The following is a 22,855-nucleotide window of genomic DNA, read 5'->3' on the forward strand; positions in this document are numbered from 1 at the left end:
CATCCTATGTTAATTTTATAAAGCCACCAGTTTGCTACTGTTGAATGGAAGTAAAAGACAAAAATTTCCCCAATTACAGTATGTAAGCTCTCTATAAAAAAATTCCCCAGAAGGTCACATCAGCCCATATTAAATTCATCCTATTCTATTTAAAAAACTGCTTTTCAGCTATTAAATGAATCTTGGTGGCCTTCCCATTTAATCATTTTAATAGACATAGTAAAACTTCCTAAGTAAGAAGTACCAGATGTATTTTATGTAAAAAATAAAAAACCTAGGAGGTGACCCTACCATGAAGTCATACTTTGAATGAGTGATTTCAGGGACAAATTCCAAATCCATAGACTTAACACCCGCATGACTGAAAATCATCCCACTGCTTCTCCAAAGCCCAAAGCTGGAATAATCACAACTAAAGTCAACCCCCAAATGTCCATGCAGCTAGATACTCACCCAGTAACACTGGGATCTTAACTTTTTTGAAGTGCTTTAGACAGCAGATGTAGAGTTCTTCACGCTGTTTCCAAGTCCTTTTCCACCTGAGTTCCCCCAACACATACAGGCCCAGATAATTTTCCACTGGCCAAGAGTTGAGCTGACCATGACATGTGGCAGTTCTGTGAACCCATTTGGAAAGGTGGCCATCAGGATGAGAAGGTAACCTCTCCCTCTCCCAAGCACTCTCATGTCTGGTACACACGTTTACAAAGGGCAGCAGAACAGGCAGCCCTTCCTTCTCATCTTTTCCAAGGTTCATGTAGCAGAAAACTGGCTGCCTGTGTGCGCCATGTGGGCCATGGTTAGACTATACCCTGCTTACAAAAATAAAACTGACATCAAAAACTTTGGTTTTGCTCTTTACAATTTCTGCTAGCACTGGCTGACAAAATGGGTTTGTTAATTTATAAAAACTCTGCTTATGAAACTTGGAACTGGAAAAAAAATGGTTTCTTTCTAGGTCTCGTTTTGAAAGGCTTGTCAAAGAGCCTACTTGCTTTTCCTCGTTAGACACTAGCATTGGTTTCCAGAATATTTCTCTGTAGATTGTTCTTATTAGGTTTTAGAAAGAGGGAAGGTCTTTTGAGGTATCCACATGGTGAAAGCAGCATTCAGGTGGGTTGTTTCTAAACTCTAACTCTTGGCCACTAGATGCCCTCAATTTACTGTATCAGAACGCAGCAATTGACACTGGTGAGCCAGATTCTCATTTAAAAAAACAACAGAAGAGATCAGAATTCAATGATACCAGTCTACTGTATTTGACAGACTAGCTCCTACACTAATTCACCTACAGAAGCAACATCAAAAAGCAGGCACGAAACCTGTCAAGTGTCCCATTTCTGAAGTGGAATAAGGAGTCATATACTTACTGAATCAGAAAGCTGACTTTCCAGATGCTCTCAGTCCAGATTGCATTTTATAGCAGATGGGAAAATCAGCTTTCTGATCTACCTCTTAGAACTCGCAATGGGTACCAAGGTAGGTTTCCAAGCGGATGATTTTCCCCTCTGATGAGTTGCTTATTTGCCCTGCCAGCAACCTCCCCTGAGCGCATCAGCGGTGTTTCTACATTTAGCAATCATTTTGTTCACATTAAATAGCTGACATGATAACATTAACTTCCACTCTGGACATAGAAAGGGAGAGCTATGATGGGGGGTGGGAGGTGTGTGCGTGAAACAGACTTCTGTTTTGGAAAGAACCATTACTTCTTTGCCCGAGACTGAAATGTTCACGGATAGCTGAGATAACATTTTTTCAGGTTTTCTAAAGAGATTTTGTCAACTGAACCATGAAGGACATTTTCAGGTCTAGAGAACACGGCGTAAAGAGCGCCTTGCTGTTTGCTTGATGAAACATTTGATGTCGCAGCGTGATTTTGGGCTGCAGGGCATCAATGCTTTGTCTGGTCACTCTGAGTCCTGATGGTCAGAGTCCACTTAATCACATATGCCCTTCCTATACCTGTTTCCTAGGAAGAAATACCAAATTTCTTTAAATTCCAAATTTCCTTCTTTAGTTCAGTTCTCCTTGTAGTCCCCAAAAAGAGTATGAAAAGGAATTGCAGGCGTTTTTGTCTTTCCTGTGTCGGTGCTATACAAAAGTTTGCATCTCCTTAATTACCTGCTACCGACACCACCCCCACGTGACAGCAAAGTGATCACAACTTTCCACTTAATACGGGGCCTCTGCTCAGGCAATAAATGGGCCCATCCTTACCCTGAGGAGTCCATCGTGGATGCAGGCATGGGGACAAGCAAAGTGTGAAGAGAAAGAAAGTTCACTTGACTGCAATGGGGACTATTAATATAATCTCAGGTTAAACTGCAAAGATACCATCTCAGAAACCTTCACATTTGATTAGTCTGCAGCTCAGTTAAGACAAAACCCCTTTTTTCCCACAGATGGGGGCAAACATGACAGGTTTTTAATCCCCCCCGCCAAACATACACTCAAGTCGCCCATCTCTCCTTCTCACGCTCTAAGGTTTTCAAAAGTGACATTTTAGGTTGCACTTTTGTGTGTGTGTGTGTGTGTGTGGTATGCGGGCCTCTCACTGTTGTGGCCTCTCCCGTTGTGGAGCACAGGCTCTAGACACGCAGGCTCAGCGGCCATGGCTCACGGGCCCAGCCGCTCCGCGGCATGTGGGATCTTCCCGGACCGGGACATGAACCCGTGTCCCCTGCATTGGCAGGCGGACTCTCAACCACTGCACCACCAGGGAAGCCCTAGGTTGCACTTTAAGAGGTACATTCCTGACTTCTGCAAAGATTAGCATGAAACTCTCACAGCTGCCCAGTCTGTATTACCGATCAACAACTGTTTGTTCCACATGACTAACAACTAAAATAAAACGTTCATTGCTAGGCCATTCTTTAAGGTTCCAAATAGGGTCCACTGCAAGTTCTAGACTAGAGGCTCTCAACCGTAGCTGTGTATTAGAATCCTTGAGGATCTAGAACAAAGCATGGCAGCCAGGCCCCACCCCAAACCTACTGAATCTGAATCTCTGAGGGTAGGGCCCTAGCATCAATAGTTTTAAAAACTGGCCAGGTAATCCTCATGTGCAGCCAGGGTTGAGAACCTGTGCTCTAGAGCATTCGACTACTGAACTGTCATCCCCCTAACCCAGAACAAGCATGTTTATAAGATGAGTTGGGATTACTCTCTCAGGGGAACTTTCTTCAGCTGGATGCACCATTACTTAGCAGTTTCGATCTGATTTCTGCCAGACTGGCAACAGACACTCAGCCTTGAGTGAGGTGATTTCAGGCCTACTTTTTTGCCACTCAGCACAGGCATGATGCTTCTGAGAGGTGGAAGCATGTTGATGAGTGGACTCACTTCCCATGACCCCTGGTAAGGTCAGGATTAATCTCCACATCTTGCAAACCAAAATTAGGACGACAGGTCAGTGATTCACTCTGATCCACTGAATAAAAAATCCAACCACATAATTACAAACCTAGCTAACTTTTAGCCTTAGCAAATCTCCATTTACTTATATTTAAGTAGGTTAGAATAAAATGTTTGCAGTGAAGAGGACAAAGCCCATGGATGACCATAAAATCAAAATGGACTTTAGTGTAGATACGAAGGAAAGAGGGGAATAAAAATGATTCAATTATATTATATTGAACCATATGAAATTGCCCTATTTTTTTAAATGGTTGAATGTCAGCAATTTCATATGGCTTAACCTAATAATAAAATTTTCCTGGTTTGCATAAATTATCAATTCAAAAACAAAGTATCAAGTAATGTCTTATTTAAAAATTAACCATTAAAAATGCGAGTCAAGAAGATTAAATGACTGACTTCATTATGGGTGTCCTAGACTGAACTGGGCCACTATTTTGTCTGCCATAATAAGAAAAATGCCCACATTTTATGAAAGCATTTTTTAGAAATTGGGTTTTCAAATATACTAGGACTGAAGCATAGAGACATGGGGAGAATCTCAAACTTGGTTTCCAAGAGTTCTCTCAGTATTTCACCTACTGCAGGTGCGGGCAGGTGGAACAGCTCATCCACAAAGAACCCAAGCTAAAAACCTAAATTTTAAAGCACACTTACACATTAAGCTGGTGCAAGGCTCCCCAGATACCAAGAAAATGGCCCTTCTCTACATGGCATTCAATGTCAAGACATCTGGATTCTTAATCTGTCTATAGTAGACAGAAGCTTCCATCAAGGGGAATAATGCTGAACTTTTCATTGACTTGCCTCTGATTCCCCATGTGGCCACTGAAATCTCATGTATTTATTAGCTCAAAGTTTGGAATTCTACTCAGTCGTAAGAATACTATCTTGTATTTTCTTTGCAGTTAGTTTTGTTTGCCGTGAGATTTCTTCCCTCCGAATACTAGCTTGTTCCCTCTTAGGCTTCTTACTGCCTTCTCTTCCCTAGATAAAATTGCACCCCACAAATTGTGGTGTTATTTCTAAATCCACAATAGAACCCAGTCCTATTAATCATTTTCCAGGCAGTCAGCTCATATGGGAGCCTTCAAGAACTGACTGATTTTTGCAGTGATATCACCATCAGTTTCTAAACAGTTTCTCCTGTCCTCAGATTAATTAAAAACAAGAGTATAACACTATTTTGCCTTTGGTTTCAAACATTTCAGTAACTTCTTCTTTATGGAGATTTCCAGAGAAGGAATTGGAATTCGTTCCCCCATGTTGAAATGTTCATGGACATATTTTCCAACCTTCAGTCTAGAGGAAACACAGGTAGCCAAAAAGGGCAGGAATCCTGATAGGAGGGTGCAGTCACGCAGCCTCGCTGCTGGAGCCTCCACTCAAATTGCTTTTTCATGTTTTCTGGCCCGTTTAACACCAGCTTCTCACAATCCTTGGAGGTCCAATCTCAACTGCCTTCCTTCACGGTCTTTTTCTAGCCTGTTCCCCCCCTTGCTATTCCTACAACCAGCTAGACCTGCATCCCTGTGTCTGGATATGAAGCCTCTCCTGGGAAGAACCCCCAGGAGTTCTTCAACCTGCCACATCTTGTTCAGATCTGCAGGTGAATGAATGAAGAGAGCATTAAAGCATGCTATTAGTTTGTTTGTTTGTTTAACTCCGAACAGCGCACTACTATGTGAACAAAGTGGGAATAGGTCTGCATTTGTCTTGATTTAGAGACACTTTAGCCCCACTAGCTGCGTCTTGGGTTAAATTTTAAATGTGAAGATATCTTCAGACCCCAATAAAATAGAAGTGTTTAGTTCCATTCAGTCAAGGCCCCATGTCAAGCTCGCAGCCATCCTCACCCCGCCAGTGGGCCTACCCCGTCACTCAGGGCTCGGGGCGGGGAGTCACGCGTTATCCTCCAGGGGAAACACCAGGCGGGTGCCCCGGCTGGAAACCTTCTGCTCTCCCATTCCCAGGTCTCGTTCCAGCACCTCCTCGGCGCTCGTGGGGGCTGCATGGGAGCTTGAGGAGCCGTTCGCAGTCACTGTGCTGTCCCCGTAGGTCAAGGTGAGGTCGCCCTCGGTCAGGATGAAATCAGAGTCTTCCTCTCTCAGTGGCTCTTGGTTCTGAAACGTGCAACAAACACCACGAACATCAACAACAAATGGAAGACCACTATTTTCCTGGGCTGAAGCCAACCCCAACCTCAGCTCCTCATCTGAAAAGAGGGATCATAAAACTTGCCTGCCTTGAGCCTCTAGCATGGTAACTGGATGCAAACTGTAGAGTGCTAGTCAATGTAAGGCTGTTGCTGAACCAGCACTTCAAACACCAGAAAGAAGTTCTGATTTTAAATGCCTGACAGCTTGGGGACAAAAAGTGACAAAAGGGAAGAAAGGGAGATCAGCTCCAATTTTCGGCTTCCCAACTCACAAAGGTAGGAAGGAGTAAGGTCCCTGGGCACACCTACAAATAGGTTTCAGGTCCTCTCTTCTTTGGGAAGGTCTTCCGGGGGTGGAGGCGGCTTCCTGCCCTGTACAAACCACCGTAAACCCACCTGGTTTACAGTTGAACTACTCTTTGTCCTAGTCAGCAATTCAGGGAAGAGGATAAGCCATAATTAGGATTTCCTTCCTGTCCCCACAGAAACACCCTGATGGGAAGGAAGCCCTCAGGTGGATGAAGCAAGGGACGAAGAGGGAGGGGATGTTTTATCGAGCATCTATTATACGTCTGCCAGGAACGTCACAGAAGGTCTCATTTGATCCTCACCCCTTCCCTATGAAGGGCACAAACACTTGGGTCACAGAGAAGAAAACCTGAGAGAACCCATGGAATTTGCCTGTGGCTGTCCAGCTGCTTGGAAGCAGAGTTAGGATTTATGCTGTCCCTAGACTGGTTCTACCCACATAAAAAATGTGAAAAATCACCCCGTCGGGAAGAGGACTGGTGGGGCATCTCATGCTAGGCAGCGGTGGTAGCAGAACAGACAAGGCTGAGCAAAGCAGGCTAAGTGGCAGCCACTTGAAACCATGAGACTACGGGGAGAGTGTCAGGAAGCAGCGTAAAGTCAGGCACAACCTTTCACCCTCCGATGGTTTAACAAGCAAAGCAAGGGGCCCCCGCTGCACGGCCGTCAAACACGGGGAGCTTCTTCCTTGAATGGCAAACATATGCTTCCAAGCCGCTCCACGTAAACGGTTCTTTCTCTCCTACTTCCCATCTCCCTTCAAAGTGCATTTGCGGTCCTTCAGCCTCTACACGACAGGGTCTCCTTGGTGTGGGATGCTGAGCCTACCTCCCTGACAGCCATGTGGCCCCCACTCAGTCTCGCTGCCCGAGTTTGGGGTAGATTCTCCCGTGTCCGGGCCGGGGATCCCCATCTACGTGAGAAACCACCGAAGAGCAGTGATCTCCTCCTCTTCCTGGCGCCCTTGCTTGCGCTGCTGACCTCTTAGGAGGTGCTAGATCAACGCCTGTTAAATGCACTGACCTAGGGAGGACCCGTGGGTTCTGGCCCATCTCTGGGCACGTAAGAGTGACAAGCACATGCTTGTTTTCTGCATTGTTTCTCAGTGACGTCGGCTTCTCCACTCTCCAGTGTGACTCCACTTAATCAGGGCTCCGACTTTTTTAACAGGCAAGCACGCAAGTCCTCTTGATTGCTGCCTCCATCCCTCACCAGAATGAGGCAAGGAGCAAATGTACAGTTCAATAAACATCCTTGACTCGGGCAGAGCATAATTCTAAAGCTCAGTCCAAACTCCCCAATTTCCTCCTCCCCATTAGTAGTTCTGAAAGTCCTGAAACTCCATCTGCTCCATGATGGTTTTCTTAACAACAGATGACATCATGTTCCCTGTTTTAGCACGTTCCATTTCTCCTGTTCATACATGTGCTAAGTAATGTTTTTGTTCATCTCTGTCAAAATCTCTCTCCCAGGGCTCCTTAGCTCCCAATGTTTAGGAGAAGACTCTCCTGGCACGTATTTTGCTGTTTCGAGGTTAGGAGCCACACGGGGACACAGAGGAATACAGAACAACTGCATGTGCAGGGAATTCTGCAAGTGGAGCCAAGCGCCTCCCTCCCCAGCAGCACAGAGGAACCCCCAGATGGAAGCTCCGGCGTGGCCCACTCTGACGCCTCGCAGCGGGAAGCAGGGCCACAATTCACTGACAGGAGAAAACAAGACTGGATATTGTCCCATTCCATGATGAAACTCACAAGCCCAGACAAATAGTACCCCAGGAAAGGTCACTCAGAAACAAGGACGTAGTAAAACCCAGTGGAGAGGGATTTCCAGATGGAAGCTTAAGGAATGTTCTATGCTGACGACAAAACTATCCCACACCCTTGAATTCCAGATGACAGGATTGACAAAAGTTTTGTTCAGCTGAAGGTTTGTGTAATTACATAACTAGCTGTCCAGTGAGGGCTGCTATGGAAATGGAGTGAAATAACCCTGCAAACACCTGCAAGCAAGAGTGTCGTGGGAATGTGTGCATTTAAATAGCCACAGATCATTTTCGTTAGGTGGAAGAACACTGTTTTCTAGGCGGTTCTCAAACCTAAATTTCATTTACAGTTAGTGGAAATGAGGAATAACGAACATCTTCCATATCTCCCAAAGAATCTTGGTGAAGTATAAAACGCCCTCCAGGTGATGGGAGGGCCCACCCAAAAGTGTGTCAAACAGCCCAGAGAATGGCTCATCTGATGCCCTCACCCGGCACTAGACTCCACATGGATCCCCCTCCATTCTCTCACCTCTGGCTTCCCAGTTAAACTTCCAAAGACTCTCTGCTCTCACTCTCTCAGCAGCAGGCCTCGCCGTGTCTGGAGGTGGCTGGGACCCCAGTCAGGACCCCAGCCCAAGGCAGTAACGGCAGAATAGAGGGTGGTTCTTGCCTGTAGCCCAAGTCACTGCATCTTGGGTTGGCTGTGGGGAGTCCACAGCCCAAACATTACCCCAGGAAGCAAACCTTGGGCAGGTTCTGGAAGTGGTCAGGGGAGCACTTTTAATTTAAGTCCCTGGAAGTATATTGAGTTTATGCTGAGTTCAAAGTAGGCCAGATACCCCTAACTGATGTGTGAGGAATAGTTGGTAAGCTTCCGATTAGGTAAGGTTTTTATAAAGTTTTCATAGTGGGTTAGTTACTTTACTATTACAGAGACATGAAAAGTGACCCTTGTAAAACCTAAGTAAGAAGGAAGGCTTTAGAAATTGGTTAAAGGAGACTAGAGCTAGAAGGCAAAGAAACACGTAAGCCCAGTGAAACAAAATCAAACAGTGCAATCAGTTGGAGCTTCTTTAGCGGGAGAAGTGAGGATGCCGAGTCACTACCCTTTGTTTCTGATGATAAAACACATCCAAATGGCCCACACTGTCACTTTACACAGAGGTCCAAACTGAGCAAACTATTGAGCATTCAAAATAAGACAGATTTATTAAATAAAATGGGATGGGAAATTATAAAAGTAACTTTTTAATCTATTGGTCTGTATCCTTCCAACATAAAAGGAAAGGTAATTAGCATTATTACCTAGGCTCATATTCCACTAAAAACTCACCATAAGCATTAAAAATCACTTTACAAAACCGGGAGCAGTTCTAAGGAAATGGTGTTCTTGGCATCTGACCCATTTTTTGTAATTTAAAAACAGTTTATCAGAGGTGGCACGGGAATTCCATTTGTATATGGGGAGGGGCTGGGGAGGCTGGAAGCCTCAACTATCTTTAAGAGAAGGAGACATTGATGCTGTTCTCTGTCACGTTTGGTAGAAATTCAAAGCAAAGGCCATAGCAGAACTGCAGTGTTACCATAGCAACCTGGCCATGCTGTACTTACGTCGTACACCTGGGGACTGGTCAGACATCGAGCGAGCAAGCCACACCAGGCTGGGAGAGTGGTGGTTAATGGGGGGCCACTGTGTGTGAGGATGGGCTTCAAGTAACTTTAAAAAGAGAATTAAGGAAAAGTGCCTGCAAAGAAAACACACACCCAACAAAATGTGTTTAGAAATCCCAAAGAGTAAATCATCTGGCATTCTACCCCCAAAAAGCCTCTTTTCCCCCATTTTACCAGTACAATACAGAAAGTACCTGTAGTCTGCAACAGTCTGAATCCAAGATTAAACTATGCCCCAGCAGCCTTAAATGTTACCTGTTAACTTTCAGGTTGGCAGTTCCTCATTTTCAGTTAAAAAGAGTATCTGATTAATTAGAACACCCTTCTGCCTTCTTTGTTATGCTGAATGAGAATTTTGGTTTTGATCAGCCTTCCAGCTTTTGACACACAACCAGCTCATGTTTTGGAAACAGGAAATCGTGTAGCGGGAGTGGAGATGTTACAGCCCCTGGGTCCCCTCCCCCCAGAGGTCACATGGTGGAAAAGTTCGAGGTGGACAGGACCTGAGAGGACTCGGCAAAAGGCAAAACGGTTTCACGAAGGTCACTCAGACCTCAACCTCCCACCTTCCCGTACAGGACTACTCTTCCCTCTACCTGCTGCCTCTCTCCCAGACTCTCCAACACAGTTTCTCCACCTCGACACTAGTGGCATTGTGGGCCAGATCACCCTTTGTCGTAGGGGGCTGTCCTGCGTTGTAGGATGCCTAGCAGCATCTCTGGCCTCTACCCACTAGAGTACCCCCAACACTTCCCTCAGGTGTGACAACAAAAATGTCTCCTGACATGGCCCAGTGTCCCCTGAGAAGCAAACCTGCCCTCAATTGAGCCCCCTGTTCTAACATGAAGGTCAACTGTTCTGTGGAGACCGGCTCAGGGTTTGCCAATCTACGGATATTTGTGCTGGCAAATGTGCAGCCCTGTGTCACATTACGATGGAGCTGGGACCATTTCTGATACCCAGAGCCAAAGCAATGTGGAAAAGGTGGAGACCTACAGGGCCACCTCAAATGCAGGAAAGGCCAAGAGACTTTAAAGGCAGGTGAGAAGGAGTCACAGCTGTCTGTACCCAAGCTGATGACTGCTCCGAGCACCATCACTTCCTGTCTTCATTCAGAGCAGCATGAGAGAGAAAAGGCTTCTCTACAGGAGGAGATGGAAGGGTGAGCCCTGGGTAAAATTCTGACTGGGAATTACTCATCAAAGGAGGATGTGCGGGCTCTGCTGGGCCTCTATAAGCAGAACAAGCCCCCTCTGACTGCTGTCCTCATTCCTAGAAACAGCCCCTACAGGCCTATCAGTTTCCTTGTGTCTTCAGCTCAGAAGCTGACAGCAGCTGGATTTGCAGAATGACTAATAAAAAAGAGTTCCGGTGAACCCAGAGGCTACCTTTTAGTTCCCTGTCTTGGGCAGTTCAAAGACAAGCTCGCTCTTCCCAAATACAGAAGGCCCTCTAACAACTTCTTTAAAAGAGAAAAAATATTTACAGATAGATTTTAAATATTCAGATTGTTGGAAGGGCAAAATTGAAATATCAAGCCTCCCTCCCACCCAGTCTTTCTGGTAATTTACCATTACAACTTTATAGAATACAGTTTTTTTCGCCTATTTCCTGATTTATAAACTGTAGTCAGCTTTTAGCTCCCTCTTATGAAGGATGGTAAATTTAATTCATTTACATTCCTGCCTCTTTTCAATTTTTTTCCTTTCTAATTTTTATTTATAATTAATTTTATTCTGTAGATATATAACATTTGCATTCTGTAACTAATAAGCAAATATCTGCTTTGTCTATGGATTGAGCCTAATGTTAAAGACCAATAAGCAGCACTTGTAATAATGTAATTTATGAATATTATTCACTGTAACCAAGCAGAGTGGTTGGAATACTATTAAAGGAAATGTAATACAATGTCATTTAAACTTTGTTAGAAAAGAACATTTGAGTATCTTGCCAAAAAAAAAAAGATCTTTTAATTTCTTTTTGATCTTGTTCACTTCTTCTGGGTTATAACAAATCACTGTCCCCTTAGTTGGATTTTGTTTTGTTTAATCCTTATGTTATTTTCCCCCCTTCTTATAGAGTCTGCACGGTGCTAAACTTTCTGAATTCTTGCATGTCTGAAAGCCACCCTCCTTTTTTTTACTCTTTTTTTTGCGGAGCACAGGCTCCGGACACATAGGCTCAGCAGCCATGGCTCACGGGCCCAGCCACTCCGCGGCACGTGGGATCCTCCCAGACCAGGGCACGAACCCGCGCCGCCTGCATCGGCAGGAGGACTCGCAACCACTGCGCCACCAGGGAAGCCCTGCTCATTTTTGATTAACAGTTTGGGTATAGAATTCTAAGCTCAGAAAAAGTTTTTTCATCCTAGGACTTTCATTTTGTTGATGGTTTCCTTTGCTTTGCAGAAATGTTTTAGTTTGATATAAAAAATTTTACACGTGTTTATTTTTGCTTTTGTTGCCTGCGCTTTTGGTGCCAAACACAACAACAACAACAAAAAATCAGGGCCAAGACCAATGTCAAGGAGCTTTTCCCCTCTGTTTTCATCTAGGAGTTTTATGGTTTCAGGTCTTACATTTAAGTTTTTAATCCATTTTGAGTTGATTTTTATGAGTGGTATAAGATGAGGTCCAGTTTCATTCTTTTGCATGTGGCTGTCCAGTTTTCCTAACACCATTTATTAAAGAGACTTCCCTTTCCCCATTGTGTTTCCTTGGCATGTTGGTCTTGACTCTATATGCAAGGGTTTATTTTTGTACTTCTTATTCTGTTCCTTTGATCTGTGTGTCTGTTTTTATGCCAATGCCATACTTTTTTGATTACAGTACCTTTGTAATATAATTTGAAATCAGGACGTGTGATGCCTCCACCTCTGTTCTTTTCCCTCAAGATGGCTTTAGCTATTTAGGTTCTTTCGTAGTTCCATACAAATTTTAGGATGGTTTTTCTTTTTCTGTGAAAAATACCATCAGAGTTTTGATAGAGATTGTACTGAACCTGTAGGTCGCTTTCAGCAGTGTGGACATTTTAACAATATTAATTCTTCCAATCCATGAACACAGGTATCTTTCCGTTTACTTGTGTCTTCTTCAATTTCTTTTGTCAATGTTCTTTAATTTTCAGTATATAGATCTTCACTCCTTGGTTAAATTTATTCCTAAGTATTTTATTGTGTTTTTTTTGCTTTTTTTTTTTTTTTCTTTGCAGTACATGGGCCTCTCACTGTTGTGGCCTCTCCCATTGCAGAGCACAGGCTCCGGACGCACAGGCTCAGCGGCCATGGCTCACGGGCCCAGCCGCTCCGCGGCATGTGGGATCTTCCCGGACCGGGGCACGAACCCGTGTCCCCTGCATCGGCAGGCGGACTCTCAACCACTGCACCACCAGGGAAGCCGTATTTTATTGTTTTTGATGCTACTGTAATAGATTTGTTTTCTTAATTTCTTTTTTGGATAGTTCATTGTTAGTATATAGAAATGCAACTGATTTTTGTATGCTGATATTATCTCCTGTAACTTTAGTGATTTAGTTTAAAAGCTTCAAGCAATTTCTTGGTAGAATCTTTAGGGTTTTCTATATGTGAGATCATGTCATCTGTAGAGACAATTTTACTTCTACCTTTCTGATTTGTATGCCTTTTATTTCTTTTTCTTGCCTAACTGCTCTGGTTAGGATTTCCAGTACTGTGTTGAATAGATGTGGCAAGAGTGTACACCCTTGCCTTGCTCCAGATCTGACAGGAAAAGCTTTCAGCTTTTCACCATTGAGTATCATGTTAGCTGTGGGTTTGTCATATGTGGCATTTATTATGTTGAGGTACATTCCATCTATACCTAATTTGTTGAGAGTTTTTATCATAAAAGAATGCTGGATTTTGTCAAATGCTTTTTCTGCATCTATTGAGACGATCACATGATTTTTATTTTGTTACTGTGGTGTTCACATTGATTACGTGGCATCCCCCAGGGATAAATCCCACTTGATTACGATGTCTGATCCTTTTAATGTGCTATAGAATTCAGATTTTTAGTATTTTGTTGAAGATTTTTACATCTATGTTCACCAGGGATACTGGCTTGTAATTTTCTTTTCTTGTGGTGTCCTTGGTGGGCTTTAATATCAGGGCCATGCTGGCCTCAAAAAATGAATTTGGGAGTATTCCCCCATCTTCAATTTTTTGGAAGAGTTTGAGAAGGGTTAATTCTTTTTTTTCTTTTTTCTTTTTTTTGGCTGCACTGCACGGCTTGTGGGATCTTAGTTCCCCCACCAGGGATTGAACCTGGGCCCTCGGCAGTGAGAGCCCAGAGTCCTAACCACTGGACCTCCAGGGAATTCCCGGATTAATTCTTCTTTAAATGGTTGGTAGAATTCACCAGTGAAGCCATATAGTCCTGGGCTTTTCTTTGCTGTGAGGTTTTTAATTACTAATTCAATGTCCTTGCTTGTATTGGTCTGTTCAGATTTTCTATTTCTTCATGATCCAGTCTTGGTAAGTTGCATGTTTCTAGGAATTTATCCATTTCTTTTAGGTTATACGATTTTTGGTGAATAATTGTTCACAGTAGTCTCTTAGCCTATATATTTCTGTGGTATTAGTTGTAATGTCTCTTCTTTCATTTGATGTTATTTATTTGAGTCTTCTCTTTTTCTTAGTCTAACTAAACGCTTATCAATTTTGTTCATCTTTTCAAAAAACCAACTCTTAGTTTCGTTGATCTTTTCTATTGTTTTCTGAGTCTCTATTTTATTTATTTCTGCTCTGGCCTTTGTTATTTCCTTCCTTCTACTAATTTTGGGCTTTGTTCTTCTTTTTCTAGTTCCTTGAGGAGTAAAGTTAGGTTGTTTGAGATCTTTCTTTTTTCTTAACGTATCACTTAATGTATCACTTATCACTATGAACTTCCCTCTCAAAACTGCTTTTGTTGCATCCCATAAGTTTTCCTGTGTTGTGTTTCCATTTTCATTAGTCTCAAGATAATTTTTAAATTTCTCTTCTGATTTCTCCATTGACCCATTGATTGTTTAGGAGTGTGTTGTTTAATGTCCACATATTTGTGAACTTTCCAGTTTTTCTCCTGTTACTGATTTCTAGTTTCATACTATTGTGGTCGGAAAAGATACTTGGTATGATTTCAATTTTCATAAATTTGCTAAGACTTGTTTTGTGACCCAACATATGATCTATCCTGGAGAATGTTCCATGTGCACTTGAGGAGAACGTATATTCTGTTGTTGGATGGAATGTTCTGTATATGCCTAAATGTCATTTAGTCTAAAATGTAGTTCAAGCCCAATGTTTCCTTATTCATTTACTGTCCAAATGATCTATCACTTTAGCATTTTGTCACTCTCCTGTGAACTCTCTCCAATTTTCTCTACATCCTTTCCAAGCCCAGTGAGTAACATGCATTCTGAATTGCAATGTAGACAAAGTTCATATAACTTAAAAAAATCCCTGGGGGGTTCTATTTTAGTTAATAGCAAACAAGGTAATTTGAACCATCTTTTCAACTGAGGCTAACTAGAAAAGCTGGGAAAATAAAACACAACAAAATTTTCTGCTTAATGGCATCAGAAAGCTACCATGGCAGTGAAGAGGGCCAGAGTCTGGAAAAGGAAATCCAAGAGGTGAGCCCTGCACACGGTGAGCCACGTTTTCCCTAAAAGCACCTGAGAAGCTAAGCAGAGCATCTGGCAGACTCACAAAAACAGAGTGAATCTGACAAAAACTGGAGTCCAGGGTCTTCTGAGGAAGTCTACATAAATACTCTAGGCTCTAGGCTGGAACCCTAGAAGAAAGGGCACACAGAAAACAGACTAACCCTCACAGGAACTGAAGCCCAGATTCATATCACCTTTATTCCCGATTGGATTAAAGTGATCTGGAATTGCTCATTCCCCTAACCTTGCCACTGACCAGATGTAAGGTAAATCACCTCTGAAAGATGAAAGATGATAAGCTCATCTAGAGCATCTCAAATTTTCTCTATACTTTTTCATTGCTCATGTCTGTCACTTATTTAAAAAAAAACAAACACAGATGTACAGAAGGTAAACAATAAAGCTCCTAGAAGATATCATAGGAAATTGGCTTTATGACTTTGGAGTAGACAAAGATTTCTAAAACAGAACACAAACAATAATAACCAGAACAGATAAGATCAAGAAATTGGACTGGACCTTTTGTTCATCAAAAGATTCTATCTAAAAGTGAAAAGGCAAGTCACAAGTAGAGAAGATATTTTTTATCACATATAACTAGCAAAATACTAATATCTAGAATACAAAGGAACTCTTAAAATCGGTAATAAAAAGGCCAATGACCCAACAGAAAAATGGGCAAGAGACTTGAACAGGCACTTCACAAAGGAACATACCAAAGGGCCAGTAAATATATGGTAAGGTGCTCAACCTCATTAGTCACTAGGTAAATGCAAATTAAAACCACAAAGGAGTATAATCTATAAAAATATTGAATCACTGTGTTGTACACCTGAAACTAATATAATATGTAAATCAACTATACTTCCATTTAAAAAAACCACAATGAAATACCACTATAAATCCACTAGAAGGGCTAAAATTAACAAGAATGGCAATACCAACCGTCAGTGAGGATGTGGAGCAAATAGAACTCTCATATGCTAGAGGTAAGTGTGAAAAGTGGTACCACCATTTTATAAAACTGTTTGACACCATCTTCTAAAGTTGAACCTTTGCATGTCCTATGACTCAGCAATTTCACTCCTGGGTATATTCCCAACAAAAATGTATGTAAACATGCACCAAAAGACATGTATAAGAATGTTCATGGCGGTATTTTTCATCATAGCTCCAAATTAGAAACAATCTACATGTTCATCAACAGGATGATAAATAAATTATGATATAGTCATACAATGAAATACTATACAGCAATGAAAATAGATGAACATGGATGAATCGCACAAATAATGTCAAGCCAAACAAACCAGATACTAAAATATAAACACTCTATAATCACATTTATACAAAGTTCAGAAACAGGTAATATTATTAAGTGTTGCTAGAAGTCAGGAGAGTGGTTATGTTTGGGGAGGAGAAAGGGGCAGTAATTTGGTTACAGCATGAGGGGAACTGGTAATTTTGTGTTTCGTGACCCGTTTGGTATTGAGTGTACTTATTTTGCAATAACTCGCAGAGCAATTATGATTTGTGTACTTTCCTATACGTATTCTTTACGTCAATAAAAAAATTTTAAACACTTTCAAAGTCTCCAAAGACCATATATAAGCTACCTACCCATTTGACCGCTATGTCAACCTAAGAAACCATGAAAGTGTAACTTTTTGGTTTTTAATTTTTCACCTGGGGCCAAGTGAATCTACTAGAACAGAGTCTGCCTTGCATGTAGTCCAGTTAAGGCCAGGATCAGACTTGGCCAGACTCGGTTCAGCCAATAGGAATCATCCTCTCCACATGGATTAACTGGCCAACCTCCACTTCCCTTCCTGACCACAGCATGGTTCAAGTGGAATTTTAACTAATTCACCTACACAGGCATATTTCCCTTGGACACAAAGCTCTGAAGTGCCACGTGAGTCTACCAGGCTGTGGACTGGCTACCCTAATGATGTGCAAACATTCTTCTTGGCCAGAGAGATGCTAGTTATGACTGCCTGTGGTTGAATGATCATTGCATGTGTCCCAAGAGAGGACTGACTACACCTATAGCAGCAAGCACACATCTTTCCTTGCTCATCAGAAGTCATTCACTGACAACTCAACAAGAGGATTTCATCATTGATGTTGCACAAATACAGGGAATCCTCGTAAAAGGATACTTGTGGTCAAAGCTGTACCACAGCCTGAATAGCCATGCACTCTCCTGCTTTGTCCGGTTTCCTCTGGCAGTATCTGGACCATCCTAGGAACAAACAAGAAGAAAGATACTTAGTTGCAGAAAAGGGATTGAAATAGGGGGAAAAGCTTCCCTTTTAACCATAACCTTTAGAGATTTTGAGCTCAGAGTCAAACATCCTGTATCACCAAAATTTCAAAGATTTATCGGGAGGTAATATTTTAAAAGAAATCAAATAAGTCCAAAAGGCAGACAAATCAATCCCCAAAGAAACAGGCTTGGTTATGTCTGAGAGTAGACCAACTCAATGTAGTACAAAATTTCTTTTGGCATTTTTACTGTAATTTTCCTCAGAGTGCCTTTTAGCAGGTTAATTACCCTAAAGTAGTCTAGATCCTAACAGGCCAAAATTGATTTATAGAGAAGATTAAAGAAAACATCTGTAAAACCAACTTTCCAGGTCCCCCACAGCTGGCCTGGGGAAATCACGCTTGGTTGAGTTTCCTGACAAACCAGCCAAGGGCTCTTTGTGGTCCTTACCCAGGCACCTGCATTGTGTTCCAGGCAGTTAGTAACTTGCCCTCCCAGCTTTAGGAAGGGGGGGTGGTGGGCAGGGGAAAGGGAGCCAGAATCAGCATCTCTGTTATTTTCTCTGCCCTCAAGTAGTACGTTCCTTTACTACTCTTCTTATGCCTTTCCAACTCAAACATCCCCATCATTTCATTTTCAAAGTAACTGGCACAATCAAACATTCATTTGTGGTTTAGGAAATCTGTTCTGTGTGAGTAGGATAAGCAGCACAATTAATATTAAAAAGTGGACTGATGGCAGCAGTCTGAGGGCAGTGCTGGGGTTCTATGTTGCTGGATGACAAGCTCTGAAAGTACAGGCTGCTTGTGAAGCGCAGCCATTTTTATCATCCTCCTCTTGAATGTTCTAGGGAGAGGCAGCTCTACAAGTAAGGGGCAATCAAGAATAGCCAAATAGGGCTTCCCTGGTGGCGCAGTGGTTGAGAGTCTGCCTGCCGATGCAGGGGACACGGGTTCGTGCCCCGGTCCGGGAAGATCCCACATGCCGCGGAGTGGCTGGGCCCGTGAGCCATGGCCGCTGAGCCTGCGCGTCTGGAGCCTGTGCTCCACAGCGGAAGAGGCCACAACAGTGAGAGGCCCGTGTACCGCAAAAAAAAAAAAGAATAACCAAATAAAAGTTGAGTCAACGATTACAAGTATGTAGTTCCAAATCTCAGTGGGTGTAAATGCTACCTGTAGTAGAGATGCCAAGAATGAGTCAGAAATCTCTGAGAAGGTAAGATACAGACAAGCATAGGGAGGGAAGTTAGCAAGCACTATTTAAATTCCTAATATTTCCAACGGCAAGGATGACTTTTAAAAACAGCGTCCCCCACGGTATTTGAGGAATGTTTAGTGACATATATGCAAATGGCTTAGTTAAATGGGCCCTTCTGTGGATGAGGAAATAAAAAGGAGAGACCCCAGAGACCAACTTTATTTCACATTTTAATAAATCACATAGGGAAAAGGGGGCACAGAAATGTCTCTATTTGCAGATAACAATCATTCCTTCAGGTAATTAATTGCTAGCCCAATGACAACTCTAGGGAGATTTCAAAATGCCACACGACTGAGTGGAAAAGCGGTAGATGACTTTTTTGAGAGATGACCGTTTTACGAAAAAAATTAAACGCTTCTTTGTAAAGTGATAGGCTCTAAGCTCTTGGTTCTAAGTGTCTGTAGAATCTTACTAAAGAAAAAACTAGCAAGATGATAAACATCTTCTGGAAGGATGCTATAGACCATTGGGCATAAGACAAGTTCCCCAAAGTCACTTGTCTGCTCTTCCACTAAAATAACAATAAAAATGGCAAACCCCTATTCTGTCATCCTAACCTCTGCATTATCAAATCACAGTGCATTCTCATCACCTGCAACACTTAAGTTCTTGCCATCCCACCTTAAGGAAGCTACAGGAGACTGACCTATATAAGCCCCAAGAGGGACAATGAAAATGAGTAAAGCAAGGGAAAGGCTGTTTTCTGAAGGCAAATTAAGAAAAGGTCTTCTCAGGCTACAAAGAGATATGCCTACAGTCCACAAATAAGATAAAGCGACCTTAGAAATGTAAGACACTAAGAGCCAACCCTGAAGGGTTACAAATTCAGGGCAAATAAAAAGTGCAACTCTGTAACGGGGGTGTTAAACAACTTCTTATTCTAAGAGATGGGGCCAGAAGCATGATTATGTACAGGAAGAACTTGGATAAATCCACATATAGAGGCTTTGGGGAAATCGGGGAGGGTCTGTGGAACAGGACTGATTTTTTTAAGCTGACCCAGAAGACAACCAACAACTGCTTCCTAGCATGATTTGGGCGGCTACCACTCACAAGCCAGTCAGCCCTTCCTGCAGGCTCCAAGCAGGGGTCAGCGTGGGTGCAGGTGATCCTACAGTAGGTGGGCCGCCTGCCTGGGCTGCCCAGAGAAAAAGCGAGGACTTGGCTCTCCCACCATGCCCTCCTCAAAACCTCCATCCCCACCAGGATGGTTCACACCCCCATGTCTTTAGTTCAGGCTGCTTCTAGAATCCAGAACACCCTTGCATATTCTCACCTTCTTCCACCCACAACACCTACCTGGCTGATCCCTATTCATCTTTCAAGGCTGTGCACAAGGATGGCATCTCTGAGAAATGTTTCAAAGTCAATGGAGTGCTCCAAGAGGCGTAGGTGTAACCATCACAGGCTTTCTCAACAGACTACCTGGGCCCAAGTCCTAGCTCTACTCTTGACTGTGCCTTTGCCCTGCTGTGTGACTCTGGGCAAGTTTAAATTGAGACATAATCGACATATAACATTGCGTATGTTTAAGGTGTACACCAGTGTTGGCTTGATATGTTTATATATTGCAGTTTGATTACCACCGTAGGTTAGCTAATGCCTCTATCCTGTTACATAATTACCATTTCTATTTTGTGGTGAGCACAATTAAGATCTAGTCTCTTAGCAACTTTATAGTTTATAATATAGTATTGTTGACTACATTAACTATGCTGTACATTAGCTCTCCAGAACTTGTTTATCTACTAGTTGCAAGTTTGCACCCTTAAACATCTCCCCAAATCTCCCCCTCCCCCAACCCCCAGTCCCTGGTAACGACCATTCTGGTCTCTGTCCTTATGAGTTACACAAGGGATTTTAAAACATTTTACTGAAATTGTTAATAGAGAAGCCCCTTCAGGAAAATAAATACCACTAGCTCTGCTTATCACCAATTTTTGAGCATGAAACAATGAATGGCTATTTCTCCTGCATTCATTAAGCACCTACTGTGTGCCAGGTACCATGCTGGGTGCTGGAAACACAAAGAGGAATGAGACCCAGCACCTGCCACTTGAGGAGCACATTTCCAGAGGGGGAGACAGACAGACAGATACATATGGGGTGAAGAAAAAGAAAGCAGATTGAAGACCTGGGGAGTGGCAAAAAGGTCCTATTTTGAAATAATTTTTCTAGAACTAATGAATAATGATTTCTGGGTAGAGTTATATTTCATTCCATTCTTACTGTTAAGAGATGTATTTTTTATGTTAAGGTCATTACAATAATGAGAACAGTTTATTTTTTTTTTCAGAGATGGAGCAGAATACTGCCCCAGCCCCCCAAAGATTTCTACATCCTAATCCCTGGAGCCTGAGTCTGTTAACGTTACACGGCTAAAGGGGCTTTGTGGGTGGACTTAAGGTTTTCCAGGTAGGCCCAGTATAATCACATGGGCCCTGAAAAGTGGACAAGGCAGGCAAGAGAGTCAGAGAGATGCGGTGGGAGAAGAGGCAGGAGAGATTCAGAGCATGAAGTTTTCATAGTTGAAAGTGGAGGGGGTCAAGAGCCAGGAAACAAGGGTGCTTCTAGGACCTGAGCTTGACTCCCGGCCAATGGCCAGCAAGGAAACAGGACCTCAGTCCTACAAGCACATGGAAGGGAATTCTACCAACAACCTGAAGGAGACTGGAAGTGGCTTCTCCCCCAGAGCCCAACCCCACTGACACCTTGATTTTGGCCTTAAGAGACCTAAAAGAGAGAAACCAGTAGAACCCACCAGACTTCTGACCTACAGAACTATAAGACTGTGTTGTTTTAAGCCACTGAGTTTGTGATAATTTGTTACAGCAACGATATGAAACTAATGCAGAGCAGAAGAGTACATAATTGATGCAACCCGATTTGGGTCTTTCTCATGTCCCTTGGATGATGGGGCCAAGATTTCTCAGAAGCGGGTAACACAGGGTTTAAAAACAGGGAATTAAGAGCTCCACACTGCCTCCACCAGGGCTTCTCAAATTGTAAAGTGCACACAACCCTCCTGGGCACCCTGTTAAAGTGAACATTCTGATTCTGTGGGTTCAGGTGGGGCCTGAGAGTCTGCATTTCTAACGAGCTCTCTGGTGATGCCCAGGCTGCTGTCCACGGGGACACTCGGAACAGCAGGGGGGAGGTTCACGGTCCCTCTTGCAGAAGCAGACAAGGCCCTCCGCCATCTCACCTCTGCCACTCTCCACCCTTATCCTTCATCACATTGTCACCAAACCCTTAAGGACAGAGATTCATCTGTCGTGTTTGCAAATGTATTCCCAGAGCCTGCAAGAATGTTTGAAATATAACAGATCCTCCATAAATATTTGTCAAATGAATGAATAAATGTTAATTTTGAACTTCTAAGACAAAAAAAAAAAAAAAAGAATAGCAGAAAGGGAAATCAGGGGCCAAGGGAGGCCATCAGAAAAACAAAAAAGTGTGGTGGGGAAGGCAGTCAGAGAGTAGTAATCTGAGGAAAGGCACTTCAGCAACTGTTTGAAGTTAAAGATTTAAGGGACTGGATGTTAGATTTTAGCCTGGAAGGAAACTGGGGGAGGACCCAGGAACAAACAAATCCAACTTGCTCAGAAAGGTATATGTGAATGCAACTATAAACAGCTGAGTTTCTGCAGTTTTCAGGTACACACACACACACACACACACACACCCCACGAGCACAGTGGTTCCCTTCCCCCACATTCCACTAATATCCTGCTTGTGACCTTGTCCTGCTGAGATGACAGAGGCGGGATACATTCAGATTCGTGCTCCTGCCTACTCCAAAGCGGCCTCATCAATGAGTGCGCTTCTGTAAACTTGGGGAAGGAAGTGCATGATGTGTCTGCGTGTCCGGCCAACATAAATCTCAGCTGCATCTGGCATGAAAAATGCCCCCTTGAATGGGTTGGGAGGCCACCCCCAGGCCCAGGCAGCTTGCCTCCAGCTGGGCTTGTTTTTGTTTTGGTTGCAAAGTCACCAAGACCTCCACAGAAACAAAGCAGCTGAGTCTTTTGTTTTGTTTTGTTGTAATGAGTCAAACTTGCCAGGGACATGAAGCTGAAGTCTATCCACAATATTCTTATGCTTCCCTCGCATAGAGCCAAAAGTTCTGGCCAACAGCTCCCTTCTTTCGCCCACATGAGCTAATATTCTGTGGCTCTGTAGCCATGACTCTGTTTATAACCTTGGGCTTCTAGGACCGGTGAGGAAAATCGTGCTCCTTGTAAATTGTGCTTTCCCATCAAATATCACTTTTTTGTTTGTTTGTTTGCTTTTAGCAAGATGGGGAACAAACATCTGGACTTCCCCCACCTCT

The 22,855-nt window shown here is 43.0% G+C and overlaps 1 protein-coding gene across 1 annotated transcript in view; it reads right to left on the reverse strand.

The window, feature by feature from the left end:
* Nucleotides 1-4,937: 4,937 nt before the first annotated feature.
* The window catches only part of SLC9A7 (solute carrier family 9 member A7), a gene marked incomplete at its 5' end in the record, with an annotated part of 140,646 nt that continues 122,728 nt past the window's right edge, over nucleotides 4,938-22,855 (reverse strand). The window contains 3 exons of the mRNA XM_082865268.1: nucleotides 4,938-5,543; nucleotides 9,267-9,372; nucleotides 17,156-17,238. Of these exons, the coding sequence (XP_082721394.1) occupies nucleotides 5,322-5,543; nucleotides 9,267-9,372; nucleotides 17,156-17,238 (411 nt within the window). The 3' untranslated portion in view covers nucleotides 4,938-5,321. The remainder of the gene's footprint in view (nucleotides 5,544-9,266; nucleotides 9,373-17,155; nucleotides 17,239-22,855) is intronic.

This window comes from Leucopleurus acutus, assembly GCF_964270905.1.
Source record: "Leucopleurus acutus genome assembly, chromosome: X".
NCBI lineage: Eukaryota > Metazoa > Chordata > Mammalia > Artiodactyla > Delphinidae > Leucopleurus > Leucopleurus acutus.